General features: G+C 38.8%; 4 protein-coding genes across 6 annotated transcripts; 2 read left to right on the forward strand and 2 right to left on the reverse strand.

Moving 5' to 3' along the window:
* Positions 1–469: 469 nt before the first annotated feature.
* LOC126799562 (calcium-dependent mitochondrial ATP-magnesium/phosphate carrier protein 2-like) lies at positions 470–2864 on the forward strand. 2 transcript variants are annotated; one of them, XM_050526789.1, is made up of 4 exons: positions 470–1011; positions 1355–2143; positions 2266–2356; positions 2458–2864. In XM_050526789.1, exons 1-4 carry the CDS (start codon positions 636–638, stop codon positions 2648–2650), a joined length of 1449 nt encoding a protein of 482 aa, XP_050382746.1. In that variant the 5' UTR covers positions 470–635; the 3' UTR covers positions 2651–2864. The 2 variants fall into 2 exon arrangements, with proteins under 2 accessions (XP_050382746.1, XP_050382747.1); XM_050526790.1 differs by having other exon boundaries at positions 2266–2342; positions 2458–2626.
* Positions 2865–3667: 803 nt separating this feature from the next.
* On the forward strand, positions 3668–5905 carry LOC126799765 (nudix hydrolase 13, mitochondrial). Of its 2 annotated transcripts, none has more exons than XM_050527029.1 (6): positions 3668–3863; positions 4148–4264; positions 4608–4734; positions 4907–4990; positions 5331–5480; positions 5560–5905. In XM_050527029.1, exons 2-6 carry the CDS (start codon positions 4194–4196, stop codon positions 5824–5826), a joined length of 699 nt encoding a protein of 232 aa, XP_050382986.1. In that variant the 5' UTR covers positions 3668–3863; positions 4148–4193; the 3' UTR covers positions 5827–5905. The 2 variants fall into 2 exon arrangements, with proteins under 2 accessions (XP_050382986.1, XP_050382988.1); XM_050527031.1 differs by having other exon boundaries at positions 3800–3863; positions 3940–4264.
* A 1078-nt stretch (positions 5906–6983) lies between these two features.
* LOC126798756 (ATP-dependent DNA helicase At3g02060, chloroplastic) lies at positions 6984–12921 on the reverse strand. Its single transcript, XM_050525804.1, has 14 exons — positions 12289–12921; positions 11976–12201; positions 11656–11901; positions 11287–11421; positions 11079–11203; positions 10281–10420; positions 9866–9936; positions 9425–9586; positions 9131–9217; positions 8688–8861; positions 8365–8409; positions 7849–8205; positions 7268–7646; positions 6984–7201 (listed from the first exon to the last, which is right to left on the reverse strand). Exons 1-13 carry the CDS (start codon positions 12810–12812, stop codon positions 7545–7547), a joined length of 2394 nt encoding a protein of 797 aa, XP_050381761.1. The 5' UTR covers positions 12813–12921; the 3' UTR covers positions 6984–7201; positions 7268–7544.
* A 338-nt stretch (positions 12922–13259) lies between these two features.
* LOC126799932 (non-specific lipid transfer protein GPI-anchored 30) lies at positions 13260–14089 on the reverse strand. Its single transcript, XM_050527196.1, has 2 exons — positions 13591–14089; positions 13260–13481 (listed from the first exon to the last, which is right to left on the reverse strand). Exons 1-2 carry the CDS (start codon positions 13943–13945, stop codon positions 13348–13350), a joined length of 489 nt encoding a protein of 162 aa, XP_050383153.1. The 5' UTR covers positions 13946–14089; the 3' UTR covers positions 13260–13347.
* Positions 14090–14381: the final 292 nt, after the last annotated feature.

The following is a 14381-nucleotide window of genomic DNA, read 5'->3' on the forward strand; positions in this document are numbered from 1 at the left end:
AGGTGGTTTCGACAGCCTATTTATAGGTACACTTGGGAATGTGTTTGGCCATTCCCTCGATGTGGGAATGTGTGCCAATACATTGTATCTCTTTGAAGGCTATTCCCACGGAATTGAATATTCATATTTGTGAAAATACATGACCCGTCACTAATCTAAATGTATTAAGATCGGCTCGTTGACGAGTCCTAAATTGGTCAAAGGGTGAACTTGGGCCTGCACCGATTGTTAATCGTGGGCCTTCTGTGGTACAGTCCAGTGTGAGAATTGGAGATACCAAGTCAGCTCGATTCCTGGAATCTTTAATAATGAACGCAAACTCACGCTACAATGGACACCAACCAAATTTAAGAATCTTTTCATCTCTGCAGCTTCCTTCACATATTTTTAATTAGAGTTTCAGAGCTCACTGGCCAAAAATCTCAAGACAGAGTGTGATAATCCTCAATGAGGTATGTATGGTCTTGCTTGCTTGTTTATTATTCTCAGTCGCCTTCCTAGACTGCCTGTTCATTTTAGCGAATATTGCATCCACAGCTTCTGGGAAGCATATACATTCCCGGTAAGTAATTGGGTCTCCATACAGGGCGATAGTGAGATAGATAGATTGTTTGAAAAAGGAAGGAGCTAGGGTAATGGAGGCAAGGGCAAGCAATGCAAAGGCGGTGACGCTGGATCATGTGCTTTTGGCGCTGGGAGAGACCAAGGAACAGAGGGAGCTCAGAATTCGTAATCTGTTCAACATGTTTGACACTGCGAATGCTGGGTATTTGGACTATGCCCTGATTGAGGCAGGCCTCTCTGCCCTCCAGATACCCCCGCAGTACAAGTTCGCCAATGATCTCTTGAATGTCTGCGATGCCAATCGAGATGGTCGCGTGGATTTCAATGATTTTAAGCATTACATGGACGATAAAGAACTCGAGCTCTATGCCATCTTTCAGGCCATAGACGTCAAACACCATGGTTGCATCCTGCCTGAGGAGCTGTGGGACGCACTTGTAAGAGCAGGTATATATTCTCTACTCTGCTCTCCCTCCTAGCGTACAATTTCTTTTCTTTCATTCTTTCTCATGTATTTCTTTAGTACAAGGTTAATTAAGGGTTATCATTTTCTAGCTACGTATATACTTCTTCTTCATTCTTTTCTTTCATTCTTTCTCATGTATTGTATTTCTTTAGTACAAGGTTTATACTCTATATCGTTCGTGTTTGGATAGTCAAAGAAGATACTTTGTTTGTTATTCTTATTTATGTGTTCTGTCGTACGTCTGAATTACAGCAAAAAGGATTTTCATTTTTCCCCTTTAATTGCTACTTCGTTCTATAAGCCACACCAGTCCCTCTTTTGCAGGGATTGAAATTGATGATGAAGAACTCGCTCTCTTTGTTGAGCGTGTTGATAAGGATAATAACGGTGTTATAACATTTGAAGAATGGAGAGATTTTCTTCTGCTTTACCCTCAGGAGGCAACCATCGAGAATATTTATCATTATTTGGAAAGGGTATGCCTTGTTGATATTGGGGAGCAGACTGTTACTCCAGAAGTCATGAATAAACATATCCATGCAAGTAGATATTTGATTGCCGGTGCAGTAGCAGGAGCAACATCGCGTACAGCTACTGCTCCTCTTGATCGCTTGAAGGTTGTTCTGCAAGTACAGACACAACAAGCTCGTATTATGCCTGCCGTAAGGGATATATGGGGTCAAGGGGGCATGCTGGGGTTTTTTCGTGGCAATGGCTTAAATGTCGTCAAGGTGGCTCCTGAAAGTGCCATCAGGTTCTATACTTATGAAATACTGAAAAGTTATATTCACCATGTCAATGGTGAAGAAGATGAGGCTAATATTGGGACGGCAACTCGCCTTGTTTCCGGTGGTTTAGCAGGAGCTGTGGCACAAGCTGCTATATATCCCATGGATCTTGTTAAAACAAGAATACAAACGTATGCTGGTGAAGGTGGACGAACCCCTAGTCTTTGTTCTCTATCTAAAGAAATATGGAAACAAGAGGGACCCCGTGCATTTTATAGAGGCCTTGTCCCATCTCTACTTGGGATTGTCCCTTATGCTGGCATTGATCTTGCTGCTTATGATACCTTGAAAGACATGTCCAAGACATATATACTGCATGACATCGGTGAGGATTCTGTTTGTATATTTGAATCAATGGTTTTATCTGTGCTTCGTTTGTGATGCTTTAATTTGGATCAATTCTGCAATAATAATTAATATGTGCATGCTATAATGTCATTTTTGTAGAACCTGGTCCTCTTGTGCAATTGGGATGTGGGACGGTATCAGGTGCTCTCGGTGCTTCATGTGTTTACCCATTGCAGGTTGTCAGGACAAGGTGCATTGTGAAATACAGTATCTTGCGTGCAGCATATATCTCGTCTTCTGTTCATGCATGATAATTTCTTTCAACTGACTGGTTCTGCTACATGATTTTAGGATGCAAGCGCAGCGCATAAACAAAGATTCTGCTTATGAAGGAATGGCTGATGTATTCAGGAGAACCTTTCAACATGAAGGGTTTAGGGGATTATACAAGGGAATATTTCCCAATCTCCTTAAAGTAGTTCCATCTGCGAGTATAACTTACATGGTTTATGAGTCTATGAAGAAGAGTTTGGACCTAGGATAGAATTAACACACTTTGCAATGTTATCTCACTTATCTGATGAAGATGTTGATGAGAGGAATGAAGGTAATTCCCACTGATCTAACAAATTTTAATACCTGATAAAAATCACAGTGGCAGGCATAGCGTGCCTTAGATAGCTTGAAAGGGCGTTATTAGCTAGCTTGTACGTCCTATATTTATTTGGGTTGTCCCAAAAACCTGTATTAGGTTTATATTCAATGGGATACCATTGTACTGCAACTCCCCACTGTCTGTAACTTGGCGAACCATTTGTTCAGAAATGATTTCAACCCAAGAAAAAGGGTCATAAATGATATGTGAATATTTTGAGCGAGTACTTGAACCCAATTCTTAAATTTAAATTCGTGTTCACCATACACTAGCTGTAAAACTCAAGAAGTTGAATATATTTCAGGCTTAATTTGAGTAGCAGTAGCCTGGAAATTTCAGGGTTTTCACTCATTGAATCTCAGGTATATGAGATCAACAAGCATTCCTTTGTTAAATTAACCTTAGCTTGGTGATTAAGTTGATTGGTGGTTTGGCGTCTGTGCATCTTTTCACACCCTGCAAGGAAATTGCGGACACTAAAAAAGGAGGAATATAGGATTAAAATATATATCTAACTGGTGAGGGGATCTTTAGATATATAATCGACGCTTTTGACTAACTCACAGTTAGAATCATCAATAGCTACTGCGAGTGAAGGTTCGTCTTTCTTCTTTTTCTGCTGTCTGATTCCAACGGTTTATGGTAAAGTTGCAGATATCAGGCACCATTACAAATTAAGTTTGAACTTTTAAATAGAACGTGCATGCATGCGTTGTCATGAGGCATGATCAATCCTACTGATCAGTGCCTTTACTTTTCAATTTTTCCACAAAAGATTAACATACAAAGTCTTGGTCAAGAAGAAAAAGATGAACTCGAGTAAGTGAGTAACTACTATATATACTTGACAACATAGTATCGATATGTTCAACTTAATCGCGATTGTGCCAAGCACTGCTTGTCAGCCTGTCCCACATGCCATTTGTGTCACTATAGTGTGTATATAGAATTATATATGAATCTAATCTTATTTACGTCAGTTGGTTCGGTTGGCAACTAGCTAGGGCGGGATGGTATAGAAAAGAGAGAGATCGATCGAGAATAATTTGTATCAAAATAGCATTAGATGCTCTGTTCTCCATATATGCAAAATTAACCTGAGGTACGAATTGCTCTAACCCCAGCTTTTCAGTTAGTGATTTAGAGTGACAATTCATTTCTTCTCAATATACCCCTAGGTTGCTTCCGGCCGGCCTCCTTATTGGTGGGCGTACTACTTGAGACTTGAGAGAGCTAGCTATAAGATCGACTTCTTATTTGGTCTCCAGTTTCATATCCATTCTTCAATTTCTGAAAGTTGCTGATTTAGTAAATTATAAATTTATTTGATCGAAAAATAATAACAATATTGGTATCTAAATATTATTCTTTCTTGTTTCGTGAAAGACTGCTATTTTCTAGTCTAGAAAGAAGGACGATCATCAATCTGATCATGTCATCTGCGCTAGCACGAACAGGAAGACATCGCCAACGTTATGAAAACAACTTTCGCCTTGTTTCTGGGTACGTATACTTATATGCACTTGTAAATTTTGTCAATTAATTACAATGTTTTACATGTTCGCGATCGCCCTGATACGTACTCCTGCTAATTTCTTTCGAGCTTTCTCTCTTAATCGCTAATTTCTTTCTTTTGGGTTAAACCTACGTACTGATGCATAAGACGGATCGTGGAAATAATAACATGCATCAAAGTGCTTAATTAATTGGGAGTGCTAGCTAGCTAATATGTGTATTATATAAGGTGTTGTACATACTCATTCTATATGCTATTAACTGTTAGATCATTAATTACTTGTTGATCATGAGTGTGATATATATAATATATGTAATGGCTCTACAACAGATGTATCCCTTACCGGGTTACTGAAGATGATGAAGATCATAGCATGAGAAGCAATACCCATATTGAAAACAAGATACAGGTTCTCATGGTTTCTTCACCTGACCGCGACGACCAAGTGTTTCCAAAAGTACATATCTGAGTGAATTTGTTTCCAGTAAATTAACTCAAATCTTTTTAGCATGAATCAGTTAAATCGATTTCAGCCGGTCATGCCGGTTGGTTGTTTTATTTAATTTTTTGTTTTGTTTGTTTTGCTTTCAGTTTAATAAAATGTACATACTCAATATATTCACGTGTAGGGTGGATGGGAGGATGATGAAACTGTTTTAGAAGCTGCTTGTCGTGAAGCCTTCGAGGAAGCAGGGGTGAAAGGAACACTGAGAGTATGTTCTCGCATTCCCTATTCCTTATTGTCTTCATCAATATCTGCTGCTGAATCTTTTTCTTTGCTCAATATCTGGTTGTTATTTATTAAATGGGGTTATTTTTTTTTCTCTTGAATCTCTCTATATATGCATACAGGATTAGTTGTTACCTAAGTAGGTGCATTAGATTTATTTTGTTAAGCTGTACCCAGCACTTGTGTACAAATGTGCTATATATCATTGTATCGTACGTATATCTGAAATTCTTTTATGCATGCATATGTACTGTCATACATAATTGATTACGCTAGCTAGCTTATGAAATAATACATAGATAAATGATATATATAGCGCGCAGGAAACGCCTCTGGGAGTTTGGGAGTTTAGAAGCAAAAGTAGGCAGAACATGTGCAGCCTGGAAGGAGGCTGCAGAGGCTACATGTTTGCATTAGAGGTAACCGAAGAGCTCGACACCTGGCCAGAGCAGCAACACCGTGATAGACAATGGGTTCGTATATAAATAGCATCACTTACAACTTTTAATCATTGATCTTGGATTTAGTTACATGTATTTGTATGTTTTGTAGTTCAACGTAAAGGAGGCATTTAAAGTCTGCCGGTATGAATGGATGCGTAGGGCACTGGAGCAGTTGCTGAGAGTAATGGCCTCAGATAAGAAGGATGATGTTATTGGTACTGTGGGAAAAGCAGCTGTAGTACCAGTTGATGTAGTAGTGGCTGATGATCAGATCAAGAATTTGATGACAGAATTATTAGGAGAGTCGCCGCCGTCGTCGTCCCATGAAAGTACATGCAAATTAGGAGACTCGATTGAGCCCGATCCTGGCTTGTAGTCTTATTTACCCGATCTTCGTTTCTACTTCAACACTCGCGTGACGCGTACTCTATTATTTTGCATTTCAGTCGTGTGGTTGTTCCATTTGACCCGTATTTATTGTGATGATATGTTTTTCTCTCGTCATACTTGAACTTTCATTTTATTTGCTACATTTTGCTTATTCGTATTTATTCAGTAAATTGAGCTTCATTTATTTTTATCCTAAATTTACTATTATTTACTTATTCTCATAGCCTTTTAGTCGTAAGTTAACGTTGTCGATGTGTATGATCCCGTATCGATTTGTACTAACTTAGGACTACGACGATTACTAGTGCATTTCAGGACCGGAAATGGTCCCGGAGTGTGACACGACTCTTTCCCAAACATGGTAGGGATATAGTTTAGAAAATAAAACTTGGCCCTACCCGCCAGCCCAGCCTATTGAGCCTTTTAGGGCCAAGCCCGCCCCGTCTCTAAAAGCCCACCCTATACGGCCCGTCTAGGCCCTCTTAATAATTAATTTTTTAAATAATTTTTCATATTTTATATACAATATAACTTACCATCCTTTGTAATCAAATTTGTAAGTTTTATTTCTATTTGTTGTGAGAAACAATAATTGATTTTAGATGATTTAGATAGATTATATATACATATAAGTGATATAACCACTTAAATTATATTTATAAATGTACAAAGTTGAGATTAATGTACATATATCATAAAATATAATTGTATAATTAAAAAAGAGATCTTGTATAACATGTATGCACTGATTAACAACATTTTGATGAAAAAAACTTCAATAAATATATTATTATTTTTTTAATAAAAAATATTACATTTGGCCATTCTCGGTCCTATTTAGCCATATTTGTAATGTCGGCATAATCCACACTTTTAGCCATAAAAGAATGGGTTTTTAGGACGGACTAAGTGTTTGCATATTAAAACCTCAGTCCTACCCTACACGTCCTTCAAATATATTGTTTAAAATCAAGCCCGGCCGGACCCTACTTTAAGACCTAAAATTAGGGTTAGGCCAGCCTCGGCCCAGGCCATGATGACCCCTGATTAATGTGATATAGTGGCAGGCCTCATGGTCTCTCACTCATGCAGCACCAACCCGCAAAGTGACCAACCCCTCCCGTCCCCAAAACAAAACAAAAATGTCGCTCCGAAAATTCGAATTATCATTCTGTGCTATAATGAATATTTGAAACTAGATCACCTCCTCAAGACATTTGATTACAAGTGTGGGCCTGTTCAACTAGGCTACGCGAAATCTAACAGCGGACGACGACATACTTTATACAGATAGGCAGATAGCATATGCACGATGATACCGATGTCACTGCGGAATCCATAGCCTATTTTCCATTAGTTACCTGCAGAGGAAAACTCAGTCGGATGCACCAACACTTTAGAATAATTGTGGTGTAGGAATCAAGTACCTCAAATTATTTGCTACCATGAGAACCCAGCAAAGGATGAAGCGCTTGTTTGGAAACATTGGTGTAGCAATCAATGTGTGATGAATTTGAACATCTGCTGATTCATGCAAGGCCATCTCAGGTTAGCAACATCAGATGGATTATCAGTTGAAACCTAGAATCAGTCAAAACTGGGACAGATTTTTCTCATTCTACTACCCCATATGCCATGTTGAAGTATAGCAATTGTGCGAGTTATTGTGTACCGCGTCATAAACAATGCAATCTCCATAAGTTACTAATACTTTATGAGGGAAGGTAAGGAAGCATGTAGCTCAGCCAAACATTGAAATATCCAGTTTAGGAGTTGTTCTCTCGGCAGTTCTAGAAGAAGTTCTGCCTGCAAGAGAAGAAAGTCAAGAAACAGAAGAAATTCTGATGACATGGAAAAAGTGTGGCAAAACAAATATATTAGAAAGGAAGTAGAAAGGAATTGAAAAGAAAAACAAACCAGCCTTTTCCAAAACGGAGTGATGTCAAAAAGAAAGTAAGGCAGGAATAAAAAAACAGAACAGAAGGTGATAATATGCATATGAGATTACCTTGATCTGGTCACCCTCAAAAACCAAAGAATTTCGATGAACATCAGAAACCACTGAATCTGTAATCAGGTTGAAAACCTGTTTATTCATAACTGTTTTCATAAACACCATCTTTCCGGAAGCATAAATCTTTGTAATTCCAATATCTGCTGCCATTCTCCTCACATAAAGCTTTTTCAATAGAATTTCCATAGAGTGTGGCTCCTTTCCATATTGGCGGCGTAAATTCTCAGTATATTGCATCAAACTCCAGATGTCCTTCTCGGCAGCTTTCTCAGCTTCATGAATTATCTCCATGGGATTCTCGAGGTTATTTATGTACTCAGAAGGGAGATGCGGATTTATATTCATGTCAATCTGAACAGTGAACCAAGGGATCCATCATATCAGTTTATTTGCCAATTTTAGTTCAATAGGCCTTGAACAATGTTCTCATTTCCATCCTAGGAATTATATTATAAAGGAATTCAACAAATATGTATCTTGACATAAAATTATATATGAGGAAAGAAATACCTCAACAGAGCAGTAAGGAACTGAAACCACTCTATGCTCATCAACCTGGCATAGAAAGGAGAATGAGAGGAAATTCAAAATAAGATCTCGGAACAAACAAACACAGACATACTGGACATCCAGAAGACGCAGCCAACAAAACTGTCTATACGTGTGTGTTTCCATTAAAAATCAAGGTGTACAAACTATACTAGCTTGGCCCCCACCGGATCGTTAAGATTGTAAATTGTTACATACTGTATCATACTGATACAATATATCAATATTTTGATGGTTAAAAGAAACTACAAATAGTGCGGAAATGACATGAACAAAGATGATACCTTAGACAAGCTCTCAAACAGCATTTCAAAGAAGAGATCAATGCCAACATTTCCGACATCCCCAGTCTGCTGCTCCCCAAAGATGGTACCAAAGCCTCTTATTCCCATGTCCTTCTCTGCAAGTTGGAAACCTTGCCCAAGTTGACAGCATTCCTCAAGTGCTGCAAGTCTCTCCTACAGCATGACCACAATGATATTTGAATACACTTGAGTAGTCCAGAATATGTGGTGATAACTTTATATAGAATTATAGAACAAGCAAGTAGTATATAATATAGAATGATACACAATATGAAAGCAAGTATATATATCATGGATGGCAACACAAGTAGATAAAGGGCAAAAAGAGAGAGGAAAGTTCTCAGGTGCATCTAACAGGACTGCTGCCATAATCAGTGAAAGATAGGAAGATGAAAAAGAATAGAAGGAAAAAAAAAACATACCAACGCTTGATCAGTTAAAAGTGACTTCTCTGGGTAAAATAAGTGTGCATGAGCTTCCTTATCTGCCCTCCCCACCCTTCCCCGAAGCTACTACCATTTAAAGAAAAACAATGAGCAAAACTAACATAATAAGTAACATGGATGATGAATTTGATAATCTCTGGAACCACAGAATTCACTTTCTTTAATTTATGAAAGAACATGAAACAACCAAGGTATCAAATTTGAATGATAATTTTTCACATATCCTGCAACCTCTGAGAACTAAGTAAAGAAAGAAAAAAAGAACAGAACCTGATACAACTGTGCAAGGCCAAATTGTTGAACGTCCTGAATTATAATGGTGTTTGCATTCTGAATGTCAAGCCCACTCTCTACTATATTAGTGCATGTAAGAATCTTGATTGTGCCTTGTGAAAATTTCTCCATGGTTTCCTCTAGCTGCTTTGAATATTGCTGAAAAAAGGGCAGTTCCATCAATACAGATGTGGAGAGAAAGAAAGGCCAACTGATGGATCCTCCCTAAGCTCTAGTTTATGATGAATACCAAATTACATATAGCTTTCCTAAACAAATCTCAATGTCCCCACAAATTCATAAAAATTTTACAAAGTACTTTGTAATCATGGCACCAGGCTACCTAATGATAAAAGTTTCTCGTCAGGGGTGTGTGCTCTGATCTCGTAGTAGCCCTTTTAAGAGCTACCAAATTGCTAAAGAAAAGAAAGTAAGTACCTTCCCATGGGCAATAGCTATTTCAATATCAGGAAACGATTGTTCAAGAAATTCCATGACTTCTTCAAGTCCTGCAACATAGAAAAGATATGTTGGGAAAAATCAAACAAATAGAACACTAAGAAATAACACAAATTTGCTAAAAGAAACCACTTCCTCCAGCAAGCTATGATACAGTAATGGACATTTTGTTGTCCCTTTGACATACAATATGAAAGGTAAATCTAAACCATGGAGACAATCTCCATCTGTCTTTAAGCCTCACAAATGTGTCACATACATTTGATTAGACTCAACATGTATCTAAGTACAAACGTTATGCTGCCAAGGAAACAACATGACAAAAGGATTATGTGCTTAACTTTTGTATAAACGACATAAATAGTATTTATCCAGCAGTACTCAACAAATTTACCTTTGATACGAGGCAAAACATAAAATACTTGGCCACCTCGGTCTAGCTCATACTTAATTGCTGATAGTACTTTTTCTTTACTGTATGCAGAGAGATGGGTTCTTATAGGGACTCTTTCTGGAGGTGGAGTTGAAATCAAGCTGAAAAGAAAAGGAGGACACTGTCAAGAATGTACCAAATTAAGGAACCAGCTCACCAGTACATCATAGGTCTCATCAGCCAATTACAAACATAAGTAGAAAGGTTTAGGTCAGAGTATTGTTTAAGACAAACCATAGCGAATTAACAGCTACGTTTTTTACTTTTGCTGTAAGAACTCTATAGTTGAGTTGGATACAATACTTTTAAGATCTTATAGATGACCGACCATTTCTTATACATACAACTCATCTATTAAATATAAAGGGGCTTATCCTAGCCATTTCAGTGGAATTCTTCCCGTCAGTAACATGCAGTCATGTCCAATAGGGCGATCAGAAGTCATAACATCAAGGAACAACTCATAACATAATGCAGAAATATGTTATATCATATTCTTACACTTGTTCTTGTAAAATGCCGCATGAAGAGATTTAAGAGAATAATACTGATAGACACACAGCAAATGACGTGTATGCAGACTAACAAAAAAAAAAAAGCAAGTAACCACCGACTTCTTTTAGTTTCGGTATATTTAAAGACATCAAAGGTCAAGAATATAGTTCCATAAACTCTGCAAATAACCTCATCCTGAAATTTAAAGAGAAACAAATAGAAAGGAATTAGAAATAGATATCAGTTCAATGACAGGTATGTTACCTCGCATCACGAAAACCAGTCAATGCTAAATAAAGAGTTCTCGGTATGGGTGTTGCAGATAGAGTAAGAACATCAACTGATGTTTTGAATGAAGCAATCTTCTCTTTCTGTTTGACGCCGAACCTCTATGGAGCAGAAGAAAATTGCATGCAATGAGAGCAAGAAAGCGAATTATGTCGGTCATTAGTAGATAACTTTGCACACAAACCTGTTCTTCATCAACAACAAGCAGGCCTAGATTATTATACACAACACGACTTCCAAGAAGTGAGTGTGTCCCGACAATTATGTCCAAATGACCGTTCTTTATCATGTCTAGATGCTCATCTTTCTCTGATTTTGTCTACAAGAAGTAACAATTGTGATCAGTTTCAAATTAAAGGTTGCAACACTTAAGTTTTTCAGAATCGGAGCAATAAGAGACAATCATATGACTTCAAGTCAAACTAATAGAAAACAATATTGAAGTTCAACCGAGTATGATTCGCCTTTATTTACTTTGCAATTTGCAAATTTGCAAATTCCCAAATAAATGTATAGACCGTATGCCGAGTATATGTGGAAGTTGAGGTAGTACCTGAAACCTGCTAAGAAGGCCAACCTTGATATTGGGGTAGATAGAAAATCGCTGAGAGATAACTTCAAAATGTTGCTTGGCTAAAACAATTGTGGGTGCAAGAACCATAGCTTGCTTGCCAGCAGAAACAACACAAAAGATGGCACGGAGTGCAACTTCAGTTTTGCCAAAGCCAACATCACCGCAAATTAGGCGGTCCATTGGAGTTTCTCTGCCTGTTAAATCTTTGTCAACATCAACGAAAGCCTGTTGAATAAGGGGTGAGTAATATGTAAGAGAGATTTAAGGGATAGTATGGAAAGTGAGAGAGAAAAGGAGACCTGCTTTTGATCAGGAGTGGGCTCGTACGGGAACTGAGAAACAAAATGAGCCATGGCAGGGGTAAAAGGGTAGGGAGGGCGTCTTTGTTTGAGCCTATGTAAATAGAGCTCCATCAAATCAACAACCATTTTCTGAATGGCAATCTTTCCTTTGGTCTTTCGTCTCTCCCACACGCTGGTGTCGTTCAGTTTGCTCAATGTGTGAGGTTTCTTGTTTTCGTTGGGGCTGGAAAACATGACAAACGCACGCTTAATGATAATGCACACCGCAGTTAGTTATATATGTATGGTTAGTCCAGGAGAAAAGACGTACAGATTGTAACGATAGAGCAAGCGAGAGGCCTGCTTGACAGGAAGCTTGGCCATGCCATCAGCATACTCGATGAACACGTATTCAATTGCATTGTCGAATTTGATTCCAACGAACCGACCAATGCCGACCTTCTTATGGACGACATAGTCACCGGAACGAAGAGTATAGGGATCGACCTTGTAACTGAGATCGCCCTTGAGCTTCTGGAGGCCCCTCTGCTGCTGCTGCTTCACCAACTCCAAGTACTTGTCTGCCTCCTCCGCCTCCATCGGCGCAGCCGATTCCTTTCTCTGCTCCCGCCGGATTCTCTCATTGAGAATGGATATGGCGTCCGAGTCTGCCTCGATTTGGACACGCTTTTTGCTCGATTTCGTTTTCGTGGAAACTGAATTCGAAAGGCCCAGGCTGTTCTGGACGCTCAACCGTCTGCACGGCCGATTTGAGGGCCTCCTATAATAACAAGAAGAAGAAGAAGAAGAAGAAGAAGAAGGGATAACTTGGGGGTTTGGGAGGAGCAGAGCCATGGTCCGGCCCGAGTGGATAACTTGGGGGGTTTTAGAGGGGTTTTACTTTCTTCATATTTTCACTCCCAAGCTCTGGCTCACCCCACTGCCATGTGGAAGATATCTACCCACCCATATTTGATCTTCGGGTTTGGGCTGGCCTATACCTGTTGGGCTTATTAGATTTTTTCAAATGCACTATGTCACAGGCCTGTGTAGTATTCATTTGTATTTACTTTTCACACCATGTTTAGTGTTGGAGTTGGACAACAATTTTTAGACCTCCTCTTTTCCTTGGCTTCTCTATTGAACTTAAATACTAATTTCCAATGAACAACACCTTGTGTGAAGAGACAGATTTCGAATTGATTTTTATTTTTATTTATTGTTTCATCAGCATCATCAATCACATCTAGTTAATTACGCATACAATATTTATACGTGTAAAATGAGTTCTAAAAAGAAAACTCTGTGATATTAATTTATGTTGATATCATAATTCATAACAAGAAGGCTAACGGCATCCATGAACTGTAGTATTGCACGTTCTTGTGTTCTACTTGGTGCTAATCAATCCAATCTGAAGAAACATGGTTGACAAAGCTGCGGCCACCATACTTGCAAGGGAAGGCAACGAATAGGTATTTGCAGAATTCGGGACGGAGTTGCCGGAATTCTTAGGAGAATTACCTGAAGGAAGGGCAAGTAGTTAAGAACATGCTGTCTTGATTCAAGAATACATTAACAATTGATCAAATGGATTAAACGGATGGAGGACTGGAGGGAAAGGGTGTCTTACTTGAAAGGCATGAGATAGGGTTGACATGTTGGCCGCATCTTCCGGGCAATTGCTGAGCCTCCAAGATATTGATGCCGGCTTGCTCAGCTTTAGTGGTGCCCCGGTTGGTTATCATACTACACAGGCACCTTGGGTTCGACTTGATCACCGACTTCAGAGGATCGCAACAATTGTCTGGTGGATTTCGGGTTCCATTAAGGTAGTTTAGGCAAGGAGCAAGCTCAGCTAGGCATGATGTGTCCTGCGCTACCACATTACTAATATTATCGACAAACAGTAGCACTACTAGAGAAACACCAAAGCATGCCCAAGACTTCATTTCCATTTGTTTCTTTCGTGCTGTACGAATTGCCATTGTTGATTCTCATTTAGCTTAGCTATATAACAATGGTATGAATGTGTGCAAGGGAAGTGGGTAATCCAACTAGTACAGTTGTAACTGACTAGCTGAGTGATTTTAGTCAATGCATTGATAGGGTTTGGATCTAGGCAAACGGAAGCTGGTGGAATTGGTAACCGGCCATTACATATGTAGGTGAAGCTACTTTTCCCAGTCCAAAGAAATATCAATAAGCAAACAACACCTTCATTTCCATCCCGTTACCTTCATTTCCATCCCGTTATGCGCAGACGACTGCACAGAAAGCTATTAAGGGTGTGTTTGGTGCAGCTGGGCTTTTAAGAAAAGTTGGCTTTTGCTTATTTTTGAAAATAAGTGGCTGAAAAGTAAAATAGCCTAGTGTTTGGTAAACTGACTTTTTTTAAGTGCTGCCAGTAACAAAAGCTGGGGC

Source organism: Argentina anserina, chromosome 6 (assembly GCF_933775445.1).
Source record: "Argentina anserina chromosome 6, drPotAnse1.1, whole genome shotgun sequence".
Lineage (NCBI taxonomy): Eukaryota > Viridiplantae > Streptophyta > Magnoliopsida > Rosales > Rosaceae > Argentina > Argentina anserina.

What these genes read in the sequence shown, in the direction of transcription:
- LOC126799562 (XM_050526789.1), top strand. Translation starts at nt 636, where the DNA reads ATGGAGGCAAGGGCAAGCAATGCAAAGGCGGTGACGCTGGATCATGTG. An exon ending in GGACGCACTTGTAAGAGCAG is followed by an intron (nt 1,012 to 1,354) that starts GTATATATTCTC and finishes CCTCTTTTGCAG; the next exon opens with GGATTGAAATTGATGATGAA. An exon ending in TTGCAGGTTGTCAGGACAAG is followed by an intron (nt 2,357 to 2,457) that starts GTGCATTGTGAA and finishes ACATGATTTTAG; the next exon opens with GATGCAAGCGCAGCGCATAA.
- LOC126799932 (XM_050527196.1), bottom strand. Translation starts at nt 13,945, where the DNA reads ATGGCAATTCGTACAGCACGAAAGAAACAAATGGAAATGAAGTCTTGG. An exon ending in CCCTATCTCATGCCTTTCAA is followed by an intron (nt 13,482 to 13,590) that starts GTAAGACACCCT and finishes CCCTTCCTTCAG; the next exon opens with GTAATTCTCCTAAGAATTCC.
- LOC126799765 (XM_050527029.1), top strand. Translation starts at nt 4,194, where the DNA reads ATGTCATCTGCGCTAGCACGAACAGGAAGACATCGCCAACGTTATGAA. An exon ending in AACTTTCGCCTTGTTTCTGG is followed by an intron (nt 4,265 to 4,607) that starts GTACGTATACTT and finishes GCTCTACAACAG; the next exon opens with ATGTATCCCTTACCGGGTTA. An exon ending in AACACCGTGATAGACAATGG is followed by an intron (nt 5,481 to 5,559) that starts GTTCGTATATAA and finishes TATGTTTTGTAG; the next exon opens with TTCAACGTAAAGGAGGCATT.
- LOC126798756 (XM_050525804.1), bottom strand. Translation starts at nt 12,812, where the DNA reads ATGGCTCTGCTCCTCCCAAACCCCCAAGTTATCCCTTCTTCTTCTTCT. An exon ending in TTGTTGTTGATGAAGAACAG is followed by an intron (nt 11,204 to 11,286) that starts GTTTGTGTGCAA and finishes TCTGCTCCATAG; the next exon opens with AGGTTCGGCGTCAAACAGAA. An exon ending in TTCCTTACTGCTCTGTTGAG is followed by an intron (nt 8,206 to 8,364) that starts GTATTTCTTTCC and finishes TTCACTGTTCAG; the next exon opens with ATTGACATGAATATAAATCC.